Genomic DNA, 19,762 nt, shown 5'->3' with positions numbered 1-19,762 from the left:
CCTATTAGTACACACAAAACCTGTCCTAATCACACAGGAGGTTACTTCACCACAATGAACCATAGTGCTGCCTCATCCTCCTCTCTGCTTGTCAGGAATCATGATCCTGAATACAGGTGAATCTCTGGGGAATGGAGAGGATAAGGAGACATGAGAGGAGGGTGAGATGTGGCTGATGAGCAGCAGCACTTGTATGCAGTCTCCATTACCACAGCCTGTCCTGTCAGTCCTCTCTCTACTTCATGTCTCCTCATGAACTAAATTCCCCAGAGATTCAGCTAAAGTTCTTATTATCTATATTTAGGATCCTAATCCCTGACAAGTATAGAGGAGGAGGAGGCAGCTCTTTACCTCAGTGTTGTAAAGTAACTTGTCCTCATGTGTGATCAGGGCAGGTTTTCTGTGAACTAATGGGACAGCGGCCATTTTGTTTCCCCTGATGATTGCCCACCAGACAAAACAAGCCATTATAAATAATGAAAGGTATTCGAGAATATATCGATAATAAAGTAATATTTAAGTATTTTCATTTTCTTAATTACCGGAGAACCCCTTTAAGAAGAAATTGCTTCTTAAATTCCCCTGAGGTGGGCCCAAGCCACTCAGCACACCCTTTGCTAGCCACTTCTTCTGCATTCACATGGTCAGGTGTGCTGTAGATCCAGGAACCTGTCCTGTCAGTCACCAATGTGAGCTCTGAAAAAAAGCTAAATGGAACCAACAAGAGACAAAGTGGGAGATTTACCCAGACTGGCGTTCTTAATGCTGCTCTTGACATCCCTTGCGCCACCAAAAAATGTTCTTAATTTATGACAAGGTACATGCCATATTATAAACAAGGGCGTAGCTAAAGGCTCATGGGCTCTGGTGCAAGAGTTCAGTTTAGGCCCCCTTCCCTCAGTGCTTTGTGGCCAGGGGCAGAGAAGCACATAGCCTTCGTGTTGTATGAGGCAAAAATTGAAACGGCACCCCCCCATGCTAAATTCTTGACCTAACCCCTTCCCTCCAGCCAGAGGTGTACTGTAACTTGACCAGCATGCACTTTATATAATACCAGTGTCTTCTTATGTGGCACAAAGGTCTTTGGGTCCCCTCAGGCTCCTGGGCCCGGTAGCGACTTTTACCTCTGCACCCTCTATAGCTAAGCCCCTGGTTATAAATGAAGCATATCTTCCGGGAGATAGAGCACCTATAATAAAATCTTCACCAGCTTTAAGCTGGCCACATTTCAGTCATCATTTACACCAGGAAACTGTCGCAAACTATGATTCATCTGCAATAGCCGGGGCCCTGTCCACACCACCCCGCGTCTTTTGAGAAAGTGGCGAAGGCGGCAGTAAAAAACTATTTGCAGAAATATTTGACTACAAATGCATTTAAAAAGTCAAGAATCTGGGGCTTGCTTCTTTTAATGCCAGTTTTCTGGTACATGGAAATGATAAATCTCCCCATGGTGTCATAGAGCTTTCCCACCACATTACCCTTACACTTGTACACTGTCATATCTTTTGGGCCCCCAATGATTGCACACTAATAGCCTAGTCTATCCTTGCCATCAATTTCTACACAATACCTCTTTAATTAAAAAAAAAAATCCAGTTCCCCCAAAAAAACCTCTGAAATTAATTGCTCCATTTGTGCACTTAGCTGCCATGTTTTTTCAAGCTGAAGTTTCTGCTTCAATCACTTAGGCTGGGTTCAGACCTGAGCGTATTTGATATGCGCGTTTAACGCGCGTTTTTGTCGCACGTTTTTATGCGCTTTTTTGCAATAGTAAACGCGCGTTTGACGCGCGTTTCTGTAATTGACTGCAGTGTCCTATGGCCACAAACGCGCGTCAAAACGCCCCAAAGAAGCTCAAGAACTTGTTTGAGCGTAGGGCGTTTTTCAGCGCGTTCAAACGCTCTGTAAAACGCTCAAGTGAGAACCAGGGCCATAGGGAAGCATTGGTTTTCATGTGTTGAGCGTTTTACAGCGCGTTTGAACGCGCTGTAAAACGCTCAAGTGTGAACCCAGCCTTAGTGTTGTGCAAGCAACTGAGGGATGGCATGACTAAACACAGGGAAAAGCGTGGGGCAGTACAATTTCTGCTTCTATGTTGTATTCACACTGCATTTTCCTCTTTCACGCACTTCCATACACAGGCCCCATATCATAGTTAGTCTGTTAATCTATAAGTACTGTATGTTTATCGAAACCACAGTAGCCAAAGGAAATCCACACAAGTAAAATGCACAACCTATAGAGATGTTGTCCTTGTTGTATTTGAACCCAGGACCACAGTATCACAAGGTAACAACACTGAACCCTAAGCACATAAATAGTCATCTTGCTGCTAATGTAAGTGCATATCCATTTAAAAAAATACTTGTAATAAAGAAGGGACAAGAATTTAAAGGGCTTGTAAGGTCTTGGAGCCAACAGCACCTGGAAGTCCTCCCCTGTCCCTCTTAACACTGTTCCATTTCCAGCTGTTTCTGGTAGCCACAGGACGAAGGAACTGGCTTGGTACTGTGACCACTATGGGCAATCACAGGCCTCAGTGGTCACAGTAGTGATGTACTGTTCAAGCTGCTGTGACTACTGAGACCTGTGATTGGTCACAGAGGTCACAGGATCAACCTGCTTCCTGGTCTTACAAAGACCGGAAGCGGCTGGTAATTGACCAGTGGTGGGACTGCAGAGAGGTGAGTTGGTGTTCTATGTTCAGGGGAGCAGAGGAGGACCCCAGGGGTTGACAACTCATTTAAGGGTGATTGAAAATATGAAGAACATTATCTTTGGATGAACTGAGAAAGTAAATAATATTATATAATAGACTGTAACGTCAAAATGTACTACTATATTTCTAAGTGGTAAGAATTACTTTTATAAAGTCTTCAGTTGTTGATGTTCGGCTTGTATTATTTATGAAATGATATAAGGCGTATCCAGCGATCTGTGTCTCACTCCACAGTGTGAATTATGTCAGAGAGTGTAATCTTTCGTTCAGCTACTTTTCTCATAGGGCCTGTCAAGATCTGAAGCAGCCTTTCAGATGTTATGTAGATGTTTAGCCTGCTGAGCACAGGAGAGCTGATTCAAATGAATTGCTCTTGACTCCAATCTTTGTGATTTCCAGAGCCTGAATGAAATAATTTTGTTCCGGTTTTCTAAGCATGACCTAAATAGCTAAACTGATGATGCGCTGTTCTGGCAGTGTCCACATACTGAGTACAATAATCCAGATGTAAAATGCATCATTCAGACAGCAAGTCATGTTCGGGTCATGCTCTTTCATACAGTGAGGACTTTCAGGGAACCAATATTGTGAAACTGTAGGTAATAAAGGATGAAAGGACTGACCAATTTATATATGGCGGTTCTATTTATTGCATCTATAGGTTCTTATTTAAAGTGTACTGTATGCCACAAGAGTGCCTATTGGGTGGTATGCACCAGTGTATTATATTTTATCTGTAATAAAAAGCATAGTTGATTATGCTTTTGAGTATAGAAGTGCAACTTAGGCCATACCCCCTTCCCAGTGAAGCTCTGCCTCTTACCAATATACTCTTCCCCATTTTTGAGCAAGTCAGAAAAAACTGTAAAAACCCTAGTTGCACCAAATTATATCAATATGCACCACTTTTTAGACAGATTCTAGGCGCAGACACATTAGTAAATCTGGTCCTGTGTGAATAAAGACGTTTTATTGTTATATCTGGGTTTAATGAGCACCCTTTCACACAATATAGTGTCAAGAATTTGAGTTTGTCCAACAAAGAGAAAATATAGTTTAGTACATTAAATATACAGTTGAAGAAAATATGACACTTAACACAACAAATTCCACCGAAAAAATCAACTTCAAGTTTACTGCAACTGTGTGTTTAATGCGTTAAAGGACATCTGTCAGCAGATTTGTACCTATGAAACCATCATCACACCTGCCCCTGTCAATCAAAGTGCAGAGGGCGCAGCAGTTGCACAGAAAGCAAAGCCTCTAGGTGTAACGGCAACACCCCATTGCACTTAAACTAAATTTTCCTCAACAATGCAGACACATATGAACATGGGACTAACACAGATGCCTTCAGCTGCAAAGTGCACATATAACAGGCCAGCATTTTTTATAGGTACAAATCTACTGACAGATGCCCTTTAAGACTTTGTTCACATCTCCAGCATGGATGATCGGCAGGTTGTTCAGGTATAAATGCGGGCTGTTGGCCAGACAAAAAACACTGCATGCAGCAATATTTATCCAGCCGAAACCCGGCATTTAGGCTGGAAACCAGCCGGATCATCACCAAATCCCATTCTAGTCAATGCAGATCTGACAGTACGTGATCGTGTCTGGCAGTGCCGGATATGGTGAGCTCCAGTAGCCTGATCCTTTGTTGGATTAGGCCACTGGATTCGCAACACTACTGTGAACATAGCCTAAGTGTCAAGGTTAAACTTTGCTACATTCATATTATAAGACATTTATTTACTGATTATAGAACAGCTACATTCACAAAAAAATCTAAAAGTTATGGCTCCTGGAATTCAATCTAAAGGTCCAAAAAGGGTTAAATACACACTGGCAGCGGTAATTGCCAAACACGTTTAATATTAGTGTATTGCTGATTCCATGCATTCATCATAATCCTTTTATTATTACTTTAGATTTAATTTTGCACTGCATTCCATTATAATGCAATGAATTATCAGGAGAATAATGGAAGCATGAACACATGCTGACACGGGCTAATTTTCACTTAGAATATTAATAAACGGCAATGTATTTTTCCACTCGAAGAACAATGTACGTTAATCTTGCAAACTCCTGCTGTTCATGTGAAGTATTAAAAAAGCTCCTGAACATCCTTGTCACTAAGAACAGTCTAAGGGTACTTTCACACTTGCGTTGTGAAGATCCGGCAGGCAGTTCTGTCGCCGGAACCGCCTGCTGGATCCGTAAATCTGTGTGCAAATGGATAGCGGATCCGTCTAACAAATGCATTCAAACACCACATCCGTCTCTCCAGTGTCATCCAGAAAAACGGATCAGGTATTTATTTATTTTTTTGGCATTTTTAAAGGTCTGTGCATGCGCAGACTGGAAAACCGGATCCGTTTTGCCGGAACACTTGGTGCCGGATCCAGCATTAATGAATTTGCCGGCATTCCGGCAAGTGTTCCGGAATTTTGGACGGAGAAAATACTGCAGCATGCTGCGGTATTTTCTCCGGCCATATATCGTAAGAGTGACTGAACTGAAGACATCCTGATGCATCCTGAACAGAATGCTCTCCATTCAGAATGCATTAGGATAAAACTGATCAGTTTTTTTCCAGTATTGAGCCCCTGTGACGGAACTCAATACCGGAAAACTTTAACGCTAGTGTGAAAGTACCCTAAGCCAGTTATTGTCAGTGCCTGGACCTTCTCAAGAAGAGATTAAGGACATCTTGCTTAGAGGTGGAAAGATCAGGCAATGATGTTATCACCATTTCAAGGGTGTGTAAAACCAGATGAAATAATGTTTTGAAAAAAACTGATGAAAACAATTTTTATTAATATTTGTATGACAAAGGTTAAAGTACATTTAGTTTTAAAGGGGTTCTCTGGGCTACAGATATTGATGTCTTATCCTCAGGACAGGTCATCAACATCAGATCGGTGGGAGTCCAACACCGAGCGTCACCACTGATTAGATGCTTCGGGATACTAACAATGTAAGGAGCGGAAGCAGAAGGTTCCGTACAAGTTACCGAAACCAGTGTTCTGAAGCTCAGCTCCCATTCATTCTGACTCCAGCTCTGTGCACTGTATATTTTACAGTGTCGCAGCAGCCCAAAAAAAATAAAAACTGATTGGTCAGGGGTCCTGGGTGTCAGACCCCACCCGATCTGATACTGATTACCAGTACAGACGAAAGGTCATCAATATCTGTAGCTCAGAGAACCCCTTTAATTCTTTGGTAACCAAGCTATGACAAGAATGTGGTATTCATTTTCCCAGTAAAGGTCATGAGGCTAAAATGGAGAGCAACAATTTTGCTGAAATTCATTCTCCCTTCCACAAGAATAAATGATGGTAATTGTATAACTGTTTGTCTTTCATCCACTTCCTAAGCCTTTGAAAGAGGACACTGCTACGAACCATATATACAAAATGGCAACTTCACAACAACTGACCCTACATATAGTATGGGAACTGTGGTGGAATTTTCATGTGACCCCGGCCACTCTCTGGAACAAGGACCAGCTATCATAGAGTGTATTAATATGAAAGACCCTTATTGGAATGACACAGAGCCACTCTGCAGAGGTAAGAGAGCCATTTTAAATTACATTGCACTCCAGAATTCTGGATTTAAAAAGTTGTAAAATATGACTTTTGCAACTTTTGGGACTGATTTGAGCAAAAAAATCGTGACTTTTTCCATCCTAAGGATAGCCTATCAATAGTAAAGGAGTGGACAATCCCTTTAATGTGGCAAAGAAGAACAATAATATAAGAGATTGCTGTCATGAGGAACTGAGCTACTAGAGCAAGTGGCAGGAAGTGTTGTCATGAGGACACAGGAAGAAGGCACCCAGTCATTTGAAGCTCAAGATAAAATTAGATTTCACATTTCTAAATTTTCTGTAAGAGCATGCGTTTCCGTTACTTAAGATTTTAGACATCCACTTAAACTAACTGCCACCTCTACAAGAGACTGAACATGATACTGTAAATGACCAATAAACTCCTTAAAGGGCTTGGCCACTTTCTGCTTATTGTTAATCAATGTGTTTGTAAGATGACTATAAGTTACCGAAATGTTGAAATTCTGCACCATTTTCTATATTTATAAGATATGCCCCTTGTTTTCCAAGTCTTTTGCGCTGTCCACACAGAGGTTCTGTCCATAAGATGGCTGCTAATGTAGGGTGATGTGACCAGGCTAATCACCTCCATGTGATGTCTCCTCCATTCAAATACACAGTACATGCCATATGCACTTGCACTTTTGGGAGCTTAGTGCAGGTGCACTGTGTTTGAATGGAGGAGACTGAGTGATTTGCCTGGTCACATGACCCTCCATCAGCAGCCATCTTATGGACAGGACCTCTGTGTGGACAGCACAAAAGATTTGCCTAACAAGGAGGCATAAAATAAAACAAACGGCACAGAATATTAAAAAAGACTATATTATTAAGTGACATATAGTCATCTTACATAAACATTGGACACAAGTAGCCAACCCCTTTAAAGACGTTCATGGAGTTATAGTCTATTGGGTACCTTATTTTATACATAATAAATCACTATAGAGCATCCACCGATATTTCTCCAAAGACCTGTAAAAGCGAGAGTTCATCAGGATGTGCTGATTATACAGTAAAGAGACTGTTGCCCGGTCTTCTCGGCACCACCTACCCTCTCACGGTTCCTTCAGATGAAGCACTGTTTGATGGCTCTGTGCTCTCTATTGTAACACATTTCTCCTATGTACATATATGTGAATTTTTTCACATTCTGGTTTAAAACCCATAGTCCTGCATGTAAAATGTTTCTGTGTTTTCACACCATTGTTAATAACTGAACGGAAACAAAACTCCTATAGCCTGGTTATTTTGTTTAGATGGGGACATGTGTGACTTGTAATAGTCTTATAATTTACAGAAGAGTGTGCATTATGCCATAAATACAGTTCTGCATCACTTTAATGTTTATGTCTTACTGGTGTTATTGTCTTTTCTTCATCCAGCAATGTGTGGTGGTGAGTTGTCTACCCCTGCAGGGGTTATATTGTCACCCAACTGGCCTGATTTATATACAGAAGGAGAAGACTGCATATGGCGAATCCATGTTGGAGATGATAGAAGAATATTCCTTGATATTCAGTTGTAAGTTCTAGAATATACAGTAAAGCAAATCTGCTTCTTTAGAGCTCTCACCCTATAGATGAATATAGTGCAAGCTGCACTGGGGTAGAGACTGGCTTACATCTCAGAGATTGTACTAACATTAATATGTATTTTTTGCATGTGAAGAAGTTTAAAAATGTTAGCTGTGCAACAATGTAGAAGTAGTCCCTTATTTAATATGTGGCACATTACCTGAAATTTTCTGAATTATCTAAAATACTACATGTGCAGCCTGTGGAACCACACAGGAGCACCAAAAGCACAACGGTTGCGACCACATTAAAAATGCAGTGCTGTGGTCCTCGGTTGGAATCTGACCAAGAACAACCTCTGCATGGAGTTTGCATGGTTTTAATTAAGGTACTTCACTCTCTGTCAAAATCATAGCAAGAGGTTAATTGGGTTCCAAGTAAAAAAAAAATTACCCTAGTGGATAATGGAGAATGAGCAGCTACTGACTCCCTTGCTCCACAACTCTTCAAGAACGCTGAGTCCTTGGGGTGAGAAAAGTGCATTACAAATGCTTGTTTGAGACCATAAGACTCACATGCCATTCTTGTACAGAGCTCCTCTGCTGATCATTACTTCACTTTTTCTCATGCTATGTTCTTCATCATGGTACATTATATATATTAAAAGGGTTATTTTATCAAGACAACCTCTGTCCATATGCCCTATTAGAGAATATGACCATATAGTGATGGGTTATCAGGTCTCTACTCTATAAGCTAGAATGGACAGCTGTTCAGAATTACATGATTAGCTATTCATTTAATTGGCTAGCATGTAATGGCACAATTTCCATACAACGGCCATTGAGGGGATACAGTTGTGGCTACCCATAACAGCCGCAGTCTGACTAGCCGATTACCAGACTGAATTGTTTCTAAAAAGTGGTTGTCTTTATGAGACCCACTTTAAGTCTTAAGAGAAAGTAGGTAGGATCAGTTCTTGGAGTGTAAGAATACCTTGAATTGTTTTTACTGTGGAAAAAGTGCAATAAAAACATTTGCATGAAGTATTATTATATTATTTCTATTTGAAAGCGGCATTAATTCCATGGCACTGTACATCTAAGGGGGAGTATACATTAAGGTCATTCAGAAAGTATTTCCCTTTTTTCTCATTTTTTTAAGTTGTGGTCTTGTGTTAAAATAAAATAAAAAATCAAGTTTTGCCCAATCAATCTGCTAAGAAAGTGAAAACAGAATTTTATAAAATGTTTGCAAATGTGCTAAAATGGAAAAAACTATTTTGCATGGATGTAAGTATTCAGACCTTTGCTACGACACTTGAAATTTAGCCCTGGGGCTTCCTGTTTATACACCTTGATTGGAGTCAACTGGCTCGAAATTCAGTTGATACTACTACAATTCAAGATTATAGTTTTTCCTTATCAATAAATTAACAAAGATTTTGAACATTCTATTTAAATTTTGTCATTACTGAGTGCAGAATAATGGGGAAAAACTTGATTTCTTTTTTTAGCACAAAGATACTCCGATCTGATGGTATATTAAATGTGACCAATGTGGCCCCCCTCCCTCTATATTCATTGGTGGCCAGTGCGGCCCCCCCTCCCTGCCTCCCCAGTATTAATTGTGACCAGTGCGGCCCCCCTCCCTCTATATTCATTGGTGGCCAGTGCGGCCCTCCCTCCCCAGTATTAATTGTGACCAGTGCGGCCCCTCTCCCTCTATATTCATTGGTGGCCAGTGCGCCCCCCCCCTCCCACCCTCCTCAGTATTAATTGTGACCAGTGCGGCCCCCCCCTCTATATTCATTGGTGGCCAGTGCGGATTCCCAGTATTAAATGTGACCAGTGCAGCCTCCCCTCTTTCCCCCCTAATTAAAATCACCCCCCCCCCCCATCATTGGTGGCAGCGGAGAGTTCCGATCGGAGTCCCAGTTTAATCGCTAGGGCTCCGATCGGTTACCATGGCAGCCAAGACGCTATTGCAGTCTTGGCTGCCATGGTTACTTAGCAATAAATAGAAGCATTATACTTACCTGCGAGCTGCGATGTCTGTGACCGGCCGGGAGCTCCTCCTACTGGTAAGTGAAAGGTCTGTGCTATAAGCAATGCGCCGCACAGACCTTTCACTTACCAGTAGGAGGAGCTTCCGGCCGGTCACAGACATCGCAGCTCGCAGGTAAGTATAATGCTTCTATTCATTGCTAAGTAACCATGGCAGCCAAGACTGCAATAGCATCTTGGCTGCCATGGTAACCGATCGGAGCCCCAGCGATTAAACTGGGACTCCAATCGGAACTCTCCGCTGCCACCAATGATGGGGGGGGTGATTTTAATTAGGGGGGGGGCGAAGAAGGGAGGCCGCACTGGTCATATTTAATACTGGGAATCCGCACTGGCCACCAATGAATATATAGGGAGGGGGGCCGCACTGGTCACATTTAATACTGGGGAGGGAGGGAGGGGGGGCCGCACTGGTCACATTTAATACTGGGGAGGGAGGGAGGGGGGGCCGCACTGGCCACCAATGAATATAGAGGGAGGGGGGCCACACTGGTCACATTTAATACAGGGGAGGGAGGGGGTCTGCCCCCTCCTGCCTGGCAGCACCTGATCTCTTACATGGGGCTATGATTCGCACAATAATTGTGCAGATCACAGCCCCCTATAAGAGATCGGGTGCTGCCAGGCAGCAGGGGGCAGTCATGTACACAGTTCTTTTAGTATATTCTAACTTAAAGCGTCCCCATCACCATGGGAACGCCTCTGTGTTAGAATATACTGTCGGATCTGAGTTTTCACGAAGTGAAAAATCAGATCTGTAAAAACCAGTTATGCAGACGGATCCGTTCTGAACGGATGCAAGCGTTTGCAATATAGGAGCGGATCCGTCTGTGCAGACACCAGACGGATCCGCTCCAAACGCAAGTGTGAAAGTAGCCTTAGCATTATGAAGGGAAGATATGATGGACAGCAGTGAGAGAGAGTCACAGAACATGTAAATAGAGAGATGTTTGAGGTTCCTACAAGGGTGTGCTGGTTTATGGACTGGAGAGGCAGTTGGAGAGAGTGGTTGAGAATGTTTGTGGTCAGAGAGGGGGAGAGGAGAGTTTGAGAGATTAAACAGGGAGCAGAAGCAGGTGAAAACAAGGTATAGTGTGTGTCTATCTCAGTGGATGGCTTTGGAGGATCATTATGTGAGGCCAAAGAAGGAAATAAGAGATAGGAGTTTGGAGGCAGTTGACTGACATGTGTCAACATAAATGTTGAAATTCCCTCAAGACGATGGTGGGGATGTCCAATAGGAGGAAGTGTAGAAGCCAGGCACTAAAGTGGTCATAAAAGAGAGTAGTGGGGATTGATGGAAAGCAGATGATGGCTATTTGGAGGCTAGAGGTAGAGGAAGAGTAGATGTGGACAGAGTGAATCAAAAGAAGGAAGGTTGAGGAAGGGTAGTGATGGGTTGAAACAGTTACCTGATAGGAGAAGGCCAACACCTCCACTATGTCTAGCTTGATGGGAAGTGTGGGTAAATTGGAGTTTTCCATAGGAGAGTGCAGCAGCGGAGACAGAGTCTGAGGGTATCAGCTTTGTTTCTGCAAGATCAACGAAGGTATGTTTTTGGGAAATTAAGAGGTTATGAATGTAGGAATGCTTATTGCAAACAGAACAGAGCTCCATAATGCTCCAGAGTGAGTCTGGGGAGAGCAGGGGTCAAGTCAATGAGGTTTAAATGGTGAGAGCAGTTTGTTGTAGGGGTTTAGTGGTAGGAGAAAGGATAGTGGGGATCAGTTGAGGGGGGCCAGGATTAGGTGATATGTCTCCAGCAGTCAGAAGGAGTAGAGAAAGGGATAGCAGGTATGAGTAGTATTATTCTGACTCCGACTGTTGTAATAGCGATTTATCCCTAGTGAGACCTCTATGCCTGGCCTGTATAAGCAGATATAATTACTGCGGACAATCCTTATCAGATAGCTTGAACTCACCAACACCGAGTTTATCCGTGTAAGTTGCTTTATTCTGTAAGCCAGATAACAGCGTACAGCAGAACAGATGGATTCCGGTATTGTGCGGTCAAAAGATGATGCTTTCATAAACGTACATGAGAATACATGTGTACCTGTGCAATGCCTGGAGCAGTATGAAGAAACAGAAGAAGGGGTGGAGCAATGAAATGAATCACAAATGAATCACAGATATCACGAACAGAAAAACAAGTGCAATACCAAAAAAGGCCACTAGATGGGAGCATATAACCAAATATAGAATATATGAATGGTTCAATGAATGAAAATATATAGATTTAACTGCGTAGCAGCACAAGTATAGCTTATGAGGTGGCTAAATGTGTGAGAGAAAGGTTTTAGTGTTTAAAAATAGTTAAGTGGAAGCCAGTGAGAGGATATAAGGGATGGAGAGATATAATGTTCATTGATGGGTGTGGTGATAGTGGGATAATTAAATATTTTGAGGTGTATGGAGGCAACAACGGTAAAGGGAAAAAGATAATGGAATATATAGTAGTAAAGTGTATGGAAAAGTCTTGGAAGGGGTGTATATCTCACCCAGGTTCCTCAACTGGGTGAGGTGAGTAAAATCCAGAAAAGCTAAAGTGGTTTCAGCAAGGTGTAGATTGCTGAGACAGTTTTGCTAAAAGTTCAAGAGCTGGATTTTATTTGGACTGGGAAGGTAGGTTTGGTAGTGGGACCTCCCCAGTCCACCCCTATTCCAAGGCAGGTTTTCCCCTAGCCTGAGGGATCCCCAGGTGTATCCAGCTGGGATCATTAGGGGGAAATAAAAGCACATCCCAGGCTGTCAGTCAGAGAGAGTTATGCCTGGAAGAAGTCTAGGGAGCTGGCTGCCTTGCTGGCTAGAGACGCTGGACTCTCTGTGTGTGATCTGTGCTCAATAGGTGAGCTAGAAACTAATTTGTATTAGTTAGAGCCCAGACGGGCAGGAGTTTATTTTGATTGGTTTATGTTTTGTGGTGCTGGAACTTCAACATACCTAGCGTTAAGGGAAATATGGCTTTCAGCCATAACCTCATCCTGATGACCACACAAATATGCCTAATAATTGGACCCAGTGGTATTCACCCATTCAGTATGGCCAGTAGCATTGTGTCCCTTGTTAGCATATCTAAGGCAGGAAGGGCACATTGTAAAAGCAGTTGAACAACATTCTCTTGTCCAAGAGATGGGGGAAGATATTTGGGTGGTCACAGGGTGGAGTCTATGGTGGGGGGGCTGGGACACAGGAACATATAGGTGAAAGTTGGGAGTTGGGCTTTCTCTTCTCTTCCTGGACACCCTTGGATGAACAGCATTTTAGGCCCAAGCTAAGTTATATGTGTGCTTATGTGGGTATGTATATAAGTATAATATCTCAGTAGATTTTATAGGTGTACATATAGATATTTGTAGTCTGCAATTGTATTACCAGTAGATTATATATGCTGTTTATGCATGAGTCTCTATATGTAGATGTACTAATGGTCAGGTACTGGATGTGAGTTGGTTAGAAGAGTAGATTCAGTAGAATGTAAATTGGTGGACTCTGGATGTACTGTATATACATACACATTATTAGACACATTTGCTTAGCATCCAGGGTGGGCAGGAATGGAGGTGGCTGTGTGTGGTGGTGTCCTCTATGTATTGTGTAATCTGTATCTTTATGTATAATGTCCATTGCTTTGTCATCTCTATGTTATCAGTAAACTATTTTTATATATAAGTATCTGTGAGGGTTGTGTGCTGCTCCTGGGGTATATGAAGAACTGGAAGAGGTGTAATTATACACAGAATAATCGGGTTATATGGGAAACAAGGGCAACATGCTAGGAATAGAATAGAAGGGATGGAAAACGGAGATATACATAAATCTCCAATTTCCAAGAAGCAAAAATCCCCTCATCACCTAGTGAATTATAATTGGGTTTGCGTGTAAATTGCTGGAGTGTCATAAAATAAAGCATCAATTTTAACTTTAATCCTGTTGTCTGCAAACAAATCTGTCACCACCGCCCTGCTTGAGAGAGCAACCCCTTCAATTGGTGGAGGGTGGGTGCAACAGCAAGTTGCTGGGGACAACGGCGTGGCAGTTGATTCTTTAATGTCCTGGGTGAAAGCTGCTGCAGCTTTGCAAAGTTCATCGACTGCAATGGAGGAAATCCTGAAGCAGCCTGTACAGGCCCAGGCCCAGCAGCAGGAAACCAATAGTTTACTGGTGGAGCAGATTGCTGTATTGAGAGAGACTGTTGTAGCTCCAGTAATAAAGAAAGTGGATCCAGCACCTTAAAAGTTCTTGAGTGAAGATTTCTTTATTTCCAGCAGTGAATATTACAGTGGTAATAAAACACGTCCTCATCAAATCCCGCTTTAGTCTACTCGTTTCGAACAAACCATGTTCTTACTCATGACTATCGAACCAACTCAATAATCAACATATATAAACATTTCTTCCTCTCTCCCACATGAACAGGGGGAGGAGAAAAAAAATCTGGTGTATATACTAATTTAGTTAATTAAGGGTGGGTCGCTTGATTAACTTTGTTTTCAGAGAACAAATACATAGAACTTTATAAAATTGCATGACATATAGCCTGAACGTGTATGGGGGGTGACAGACATTGAATGGCGTAATAAATATAACGTGGCTGAACTCTCAGTACAAAAATCTTCAAAATCTTCAAAATTAAAAAGAGACAGCCAACAGTTATTCTATATAGAAAACCGCAGTGTCTGAACCTCCACCAATACTTCCAGGTTGTCTTGGGTATGACATGTAAAAGGTAAATTTAAAAACAAAGATAGAACAACTACATAAGGCGAATGCAACTATGAAACAACACCAGATGTTACAGAATACAAATACTAATCAATAAATATGCATCAGTTCCTTTCTTAAATTCAAACCTGCAGGATGTCTGGTGTTTAATCTAAAAATCCAGAATGCTTCTCTCTGGGCAATTAACCTTTTCAGGTCTCCTCCTCTCTTCGGGGTGAAGACACATTCAATGGCATACGCTTAAAAAGTATTAAGGCTTCTGTCATGTACTGTAATAAAGTGTCTCGCCGCATTAGAGATATTAGTATATGCAGAATTTGTGATGTAATTAAGGTATTCCAAAAGTCTGGATTTAAATTTCCTCACTGTACATCCTGCATAAGTACCTTACATTCCCTGCATTCTATAACATACACTACCCCCGTGGAATTGCAGTTAATATAAGACTTAATAGGGAAGTGGTTAATGTTGGCAGAATCATGGAATGATTTTTTAGGGATTACAAAACTGCAGGCTCTGCACGGATGACTACCGCACTATGTAAATCCAACATATTTCATCCAGGTTTTATTACTGTTCCGTTTGGAATTGCAGGAAAAAAGACTGGATCTCACAGGCAGGAAGCTGTAAGTGTATTACAGCGTGTAATACACTTACAGCCAATGCATTACAATACAGAAGTATTGTGATACATTGTAAAGGGGATCAGACCCCCAAAAGTTGAAGTCCCAGAGCGGGACAAAAAAATAAAGTAAAAAAAAAATAAAAAAAAATTTGTTTTACAAAAAAATTTAAAGTTTCAAGTAAAAAAAAAACACATGTCCTTTTCCCAAAATAAAGTTAAAAAATAATTGTAAAAAGTAGGGGGTAGAGGAAGTAGACATATTAGGTATCGCCGCGTCCATATGGACCAACTCTATAAAAATATCACATGACTTAATCCCTGTGCTAAAAAGAAAAAAAATTTGTCCCCTTACATCACTAAAAGTGCAGCACTGAGCGATCAAAAAGGCGTATGCCCCCCAAAATAGTACCAATCTAACTGTGACCTCATTCCACAAAAAATGAGCACCTACCTAAGAAAATCACCCAAAAAAACAAACAAACTATGGCTCTCAGACTATGGAGACACTAAAACATGATTTTTTTTTGTTTCAAAAATGCTTTTATTTTGTTAAATTTAAAATAAAATAAAAAGGAGACATATTAGGTATCGCCGAGTCGGTAACAACCTTCTCTATAAAAATACTACATGATCTAACCCCTCAGGTGAACACTGTAAAAAAGATAAATAAAATAAATAAAAATGGTGTAAAAAAAAAACATTTTGTCTCCTTACATCACAAAAAGGGTAATAGCAAGCAATCAAAAAGTCATATGCACCCCAAAATAGTGCCAATCAAACCGTCATCTCATCCTGTAAAAATTATACTCTACCTAAGACAATCACCCAAAAAATAAAAAAAACTATGGCTCTCGGACAATGGAGACACTAAAACATTATTTTCTTTTTGTTTCAAAAATGATATTATTGGGTAAAGCCTAAATAAATAAAAAAAAGTATACATATTAGGTATTGCCACATCAGTAAAATGAAAATGATATTATTGTGTAAAACTTAAATAAATAAAATGTATACATATTAGATATTGCCATGTCTGTAACAACCTGCTCTATAAAAATGTCACATGACCTAACCCTCAGGTGAACATTGTAAAATAAAAATATATGAAAACTGTGTCAAAAAAGCAATTTTTTGAGGCCTTACATCACAAAAAGTGTAATACAAAGAGATCAAAAAGTCATACGCACCCCAAAATCAAACCAATCAAACCATCATCTCATCCCGCAAAATATGAGACCCTACCTAAGACAATCGCCCAAAAAAATAAATAAATATGGCTCTCAGAATATGAAGACACTAAAACATGATTTTTTGGGTTTCAAAAATGCTGTTATTGTGTAAAACTTAAATAAATAAAAAAGTATACATTAGGTATTGCCACATCCGTAAGAACCTGCTGTATAAAAATATCACATGACCTAAACGCTCAGGTGAACACCGTAAAAATAAAAAATAAAGTGTATCATAAAAAGCCATTTTTTGTCACCTTATATTACAAAAAGTGTAATACCAAGTTAGCAAAAAGTCATATGCACCCTAAAATAGTACCGTCAGCTCATACCCAAAAAAATGAGCACCTACATAAGACAGTCGCCCAAAAATAAAAATGCCTTTCGGAAAATAGAGACACAAAAAAATATTTTTTTTCAAAAATGCTTTATTATGTAAAGCTGAAACAAACAACCAAAAAAAGTCATATTTCATATTGTCACATCCGTAACAACCTGCTCTATAGAATACCACATGATCTAACCCGGTGATGGCTAACCTTGGCACTCCAGCCGTGGTAAAACTACAACTCCCAAGATGCCCCCCTTGCTTGGCTGCACTCAGAACTCTATAGAAAAAAATGGAGCATGCTGGGAGTCATAGTTTCACCACAGCTCGAATGCCAAGGTTAGCCATCACTGATCTAACCTGTCAGATGAACATTGTAAATACAAAAAAATAAAAATGGTGCCAAAACAGCTATTCTTTGTTACCTTGCCTCACAAAAAGTGTAATATAGAGCAACCAAAAATCATATGTACTCTAAAATAGTACCAACAAAACTGCCACTTTATCCTGTAGTTTTCAAAATGGGGTCTTTTCTTGGAGTTTCTACTCCGGGGGTGCATCAGGGGGTCTTCAAATGTGACATGCAACTTAAAATTATCCCAGTGAAATCTGCCCTCCAAAAACCATATGGCGTTCCTTTCCTTTTGCGCCCTGCCGTGTGCCCGTACAGCAGTTAATAACCACATATGTGGTGTTTCTGTAATTTACAGAATCAGGGCAATAAATATTAAGTTTTGTTTGGCTGTTAACCATTGCTTTGTTATTGGAAAAAAATGATTAAAATGGAAAATCTGCCAAAAAGTGAAATTCTGAAATTTCGTCTACACTTTCCTTTAATACTTGTGGAACACCTAATGGGTTACCAAAGTTTGTAAAATTTTTAATACCTTGAGGGGTGTAGTTTCCAAAATGGGGTCACTTTTTTGGAGTTTGTACTGTAGGTGTGCATCAGGGGGTCTTCAAATGTGACATGGTAACTTTAAAATTATCTCAGTGAAAATCTGCCCTACAAAAACCATATGGCGTTCCTTTACTTCTGCGCTCTGCCGTGTGCCCGTAGGGAGTATTTCACCTATACTGACCATTATAGAACACTAACACCATTATCAGCATTATAGTCCCCATATTGGAATGCTACTTACTGTTTAGCTGTCCATCGCTTATTTTCTTAAAAAAAAACACTTTTATTCAATATGCAAGATTTTTGCAATATGCAAGCAGCCGGTGCCCAGGCCTCTCGTCGCTTTTAATATAAAACCCCTCCCCTTTCACCCCTCTGGCCCGCCCTAGGTTCTTCAGAAATCCAGCGCCAGTGCCGTTCACAAGCTTCGCCGCGCCTGCGCACTTCATTCCCCATTATAGACAGAGGCACAAGAGCGTTTAATGCGCATGTGCCGTAATGGGGAATGAAGTGCGCAGGCGCGGCGAATCTTGTGAACGACGCTGGCGCTGGATTTCTGAAGAACCTAGGGTGGCCAGAGGTGTGAAAGGGGAGGGGTTTCATATGAATAGCGATGAGGGACCTGGGCACTGGCCGCTTGAACGCCGCCCCTGGGCACCTTCAGACCTAATTTGCATATTGAATAAAAGTATTTTTTTAAGAAAATAAGCAACGGACAGCTAAACAGTAAGCAACATTCCATCATGGGGATTATAATGCTGATAATGGTGTTAGTGTTTTATAATGGTCAGTATAGGTGAAAGATTCCCTTTAACCTTTGCTTTGTTACTTGAAAATAGATTAAAATGGAAAATCTGCCAAAAAAGTGAAATTTGGAAATTTCATCTCCATTTTCCTTTAATTCTTGTGGAACACCTAAAGGGTTAATAAAGTTTGTAAAGTTTTGAATTCCTTGAGGGGTGTAGTTTCTAAAATGGGACCATTTATGGGTGGTTTCTATTATAAAAGCCTCACAAAGTCACTTCAGACCTGAACCGATCCTTAAAAAGTGGGTTTTGGAAATTTTCAGAAAAATTTCAAGATTTGCTTCTAAACTTCTAAGCCTTCTAACGTCCCCAAAAAAGAAAATGTCATTTGCAAAATGATCCAAACATGAAGTAGACATATGGGAAATGTAAAGTAATAACTATTTTAGGAGGTATCACTATATGTTTTAAAAGCAGAGAAATTGAAATTTTGAAAATTGCAAATTCTTTCACATTTTTGGTAAATTTGGAATTTTTTATAAATAAAAATGAAATATTTTGACTCAAATTTACCACTGTCATGAAGTACAATATGTGACGAGAAAACAATCTCAGAATGGCTTGGATAAGTAAAAGCGTTTTAAAGTTATCACAATATAATGTGACATATGTCAGATTTGCAAAAAATGGCTTGGTCCTTAAGGTGCAAAATGGCAGGGTCCTTAAGGGGTTAATGTGAGGAGGGCTGTGCAGCGGGCCTTGGAAAAGCTGACGCCCGATGGCGACATTGAGGCCTACCTGACCGTGTTTGAGAGAGGCGGAGAGAGAGAGACTGCCAGTAGCAGAGTGGGCAGAGGTCCTTGTGCTCTTTCTGTCCAGTGAACCACAAAAGGCCTACTATGACCTCAGGGAGCAGGATGTCCGGGACTATGCCAAGTTAAAAATGGAGGTCCTGGCTCGCTTGGGCGTTACGCCGGTTGTTCGTGCCCGGAGGGTCCACACGTGGAGCTACACCATGGACAAGTCTGCCCGGTCTCAGATGTATGACCTCATCCATCTCTTACGGAAGTGGCTGGAACCCGAGTCTTCTACACCAGCCCAGATCGTGGAGAAAGTAGTGGTGGATTACTATTTCAGAGCCCTCCCTGCAGAGCTACAGCGGTGGGTCAGACATGGAGACCCCAAAACTGCTGACCAGCTTGTTAACCTGGTGGAAAGATTCCTGGCAACTGAGGACTACCTCCGTGATGTCCCTGCCACACCAACACATCACCGGAGCATCAG

At 41.0% G+C, this 19,762-nt stretch overlaps 1 protein-coding gene across 1 annotated transcript in view; it reads left to right on the top strand.

The window, feature by feature from the left end:
• The window catches only part of SEZ6L (seizure related 6 homolog like), a 420,457-nt gene that overhangs the window by 323,405 nt on the left and 77,290 nt on the right, over window positions 1–19,762 (top strand). The window contains exons 8-9 of the mRNA XM_040416561.1: window positions 6,106–6,300; window positions 7,727–7,865. Coding sequence (XP_040272495.1) covers window positions 6,106–6,300; window positions 7,727–7,865 — 334 coding nt within the window. The remainder of the gene's footprint in view (window positions 1–6,105; window positions 6,301–7,726; window positions 7,866–19,762) is intronic.

This window comes from Bufo bufo, chromosome 2 (assembly GCF_905171765.1).
Source record: "Bufo bufo chromosome 2, aBufBuf1.1, whole genome shotgun sequence".
In the NCBI taxonomy this organism is placed as follows: Eukaryota; Metazoa; Chordata; class Amphibia; order Anura; family Bufonidae; genus Bufo; species Bufo bufo.
The sequence above is the reverse complement of the archived record's forward strand: the minus strand, read 5'-3'. Positions and strand labels throughout refer to the sequence as shown.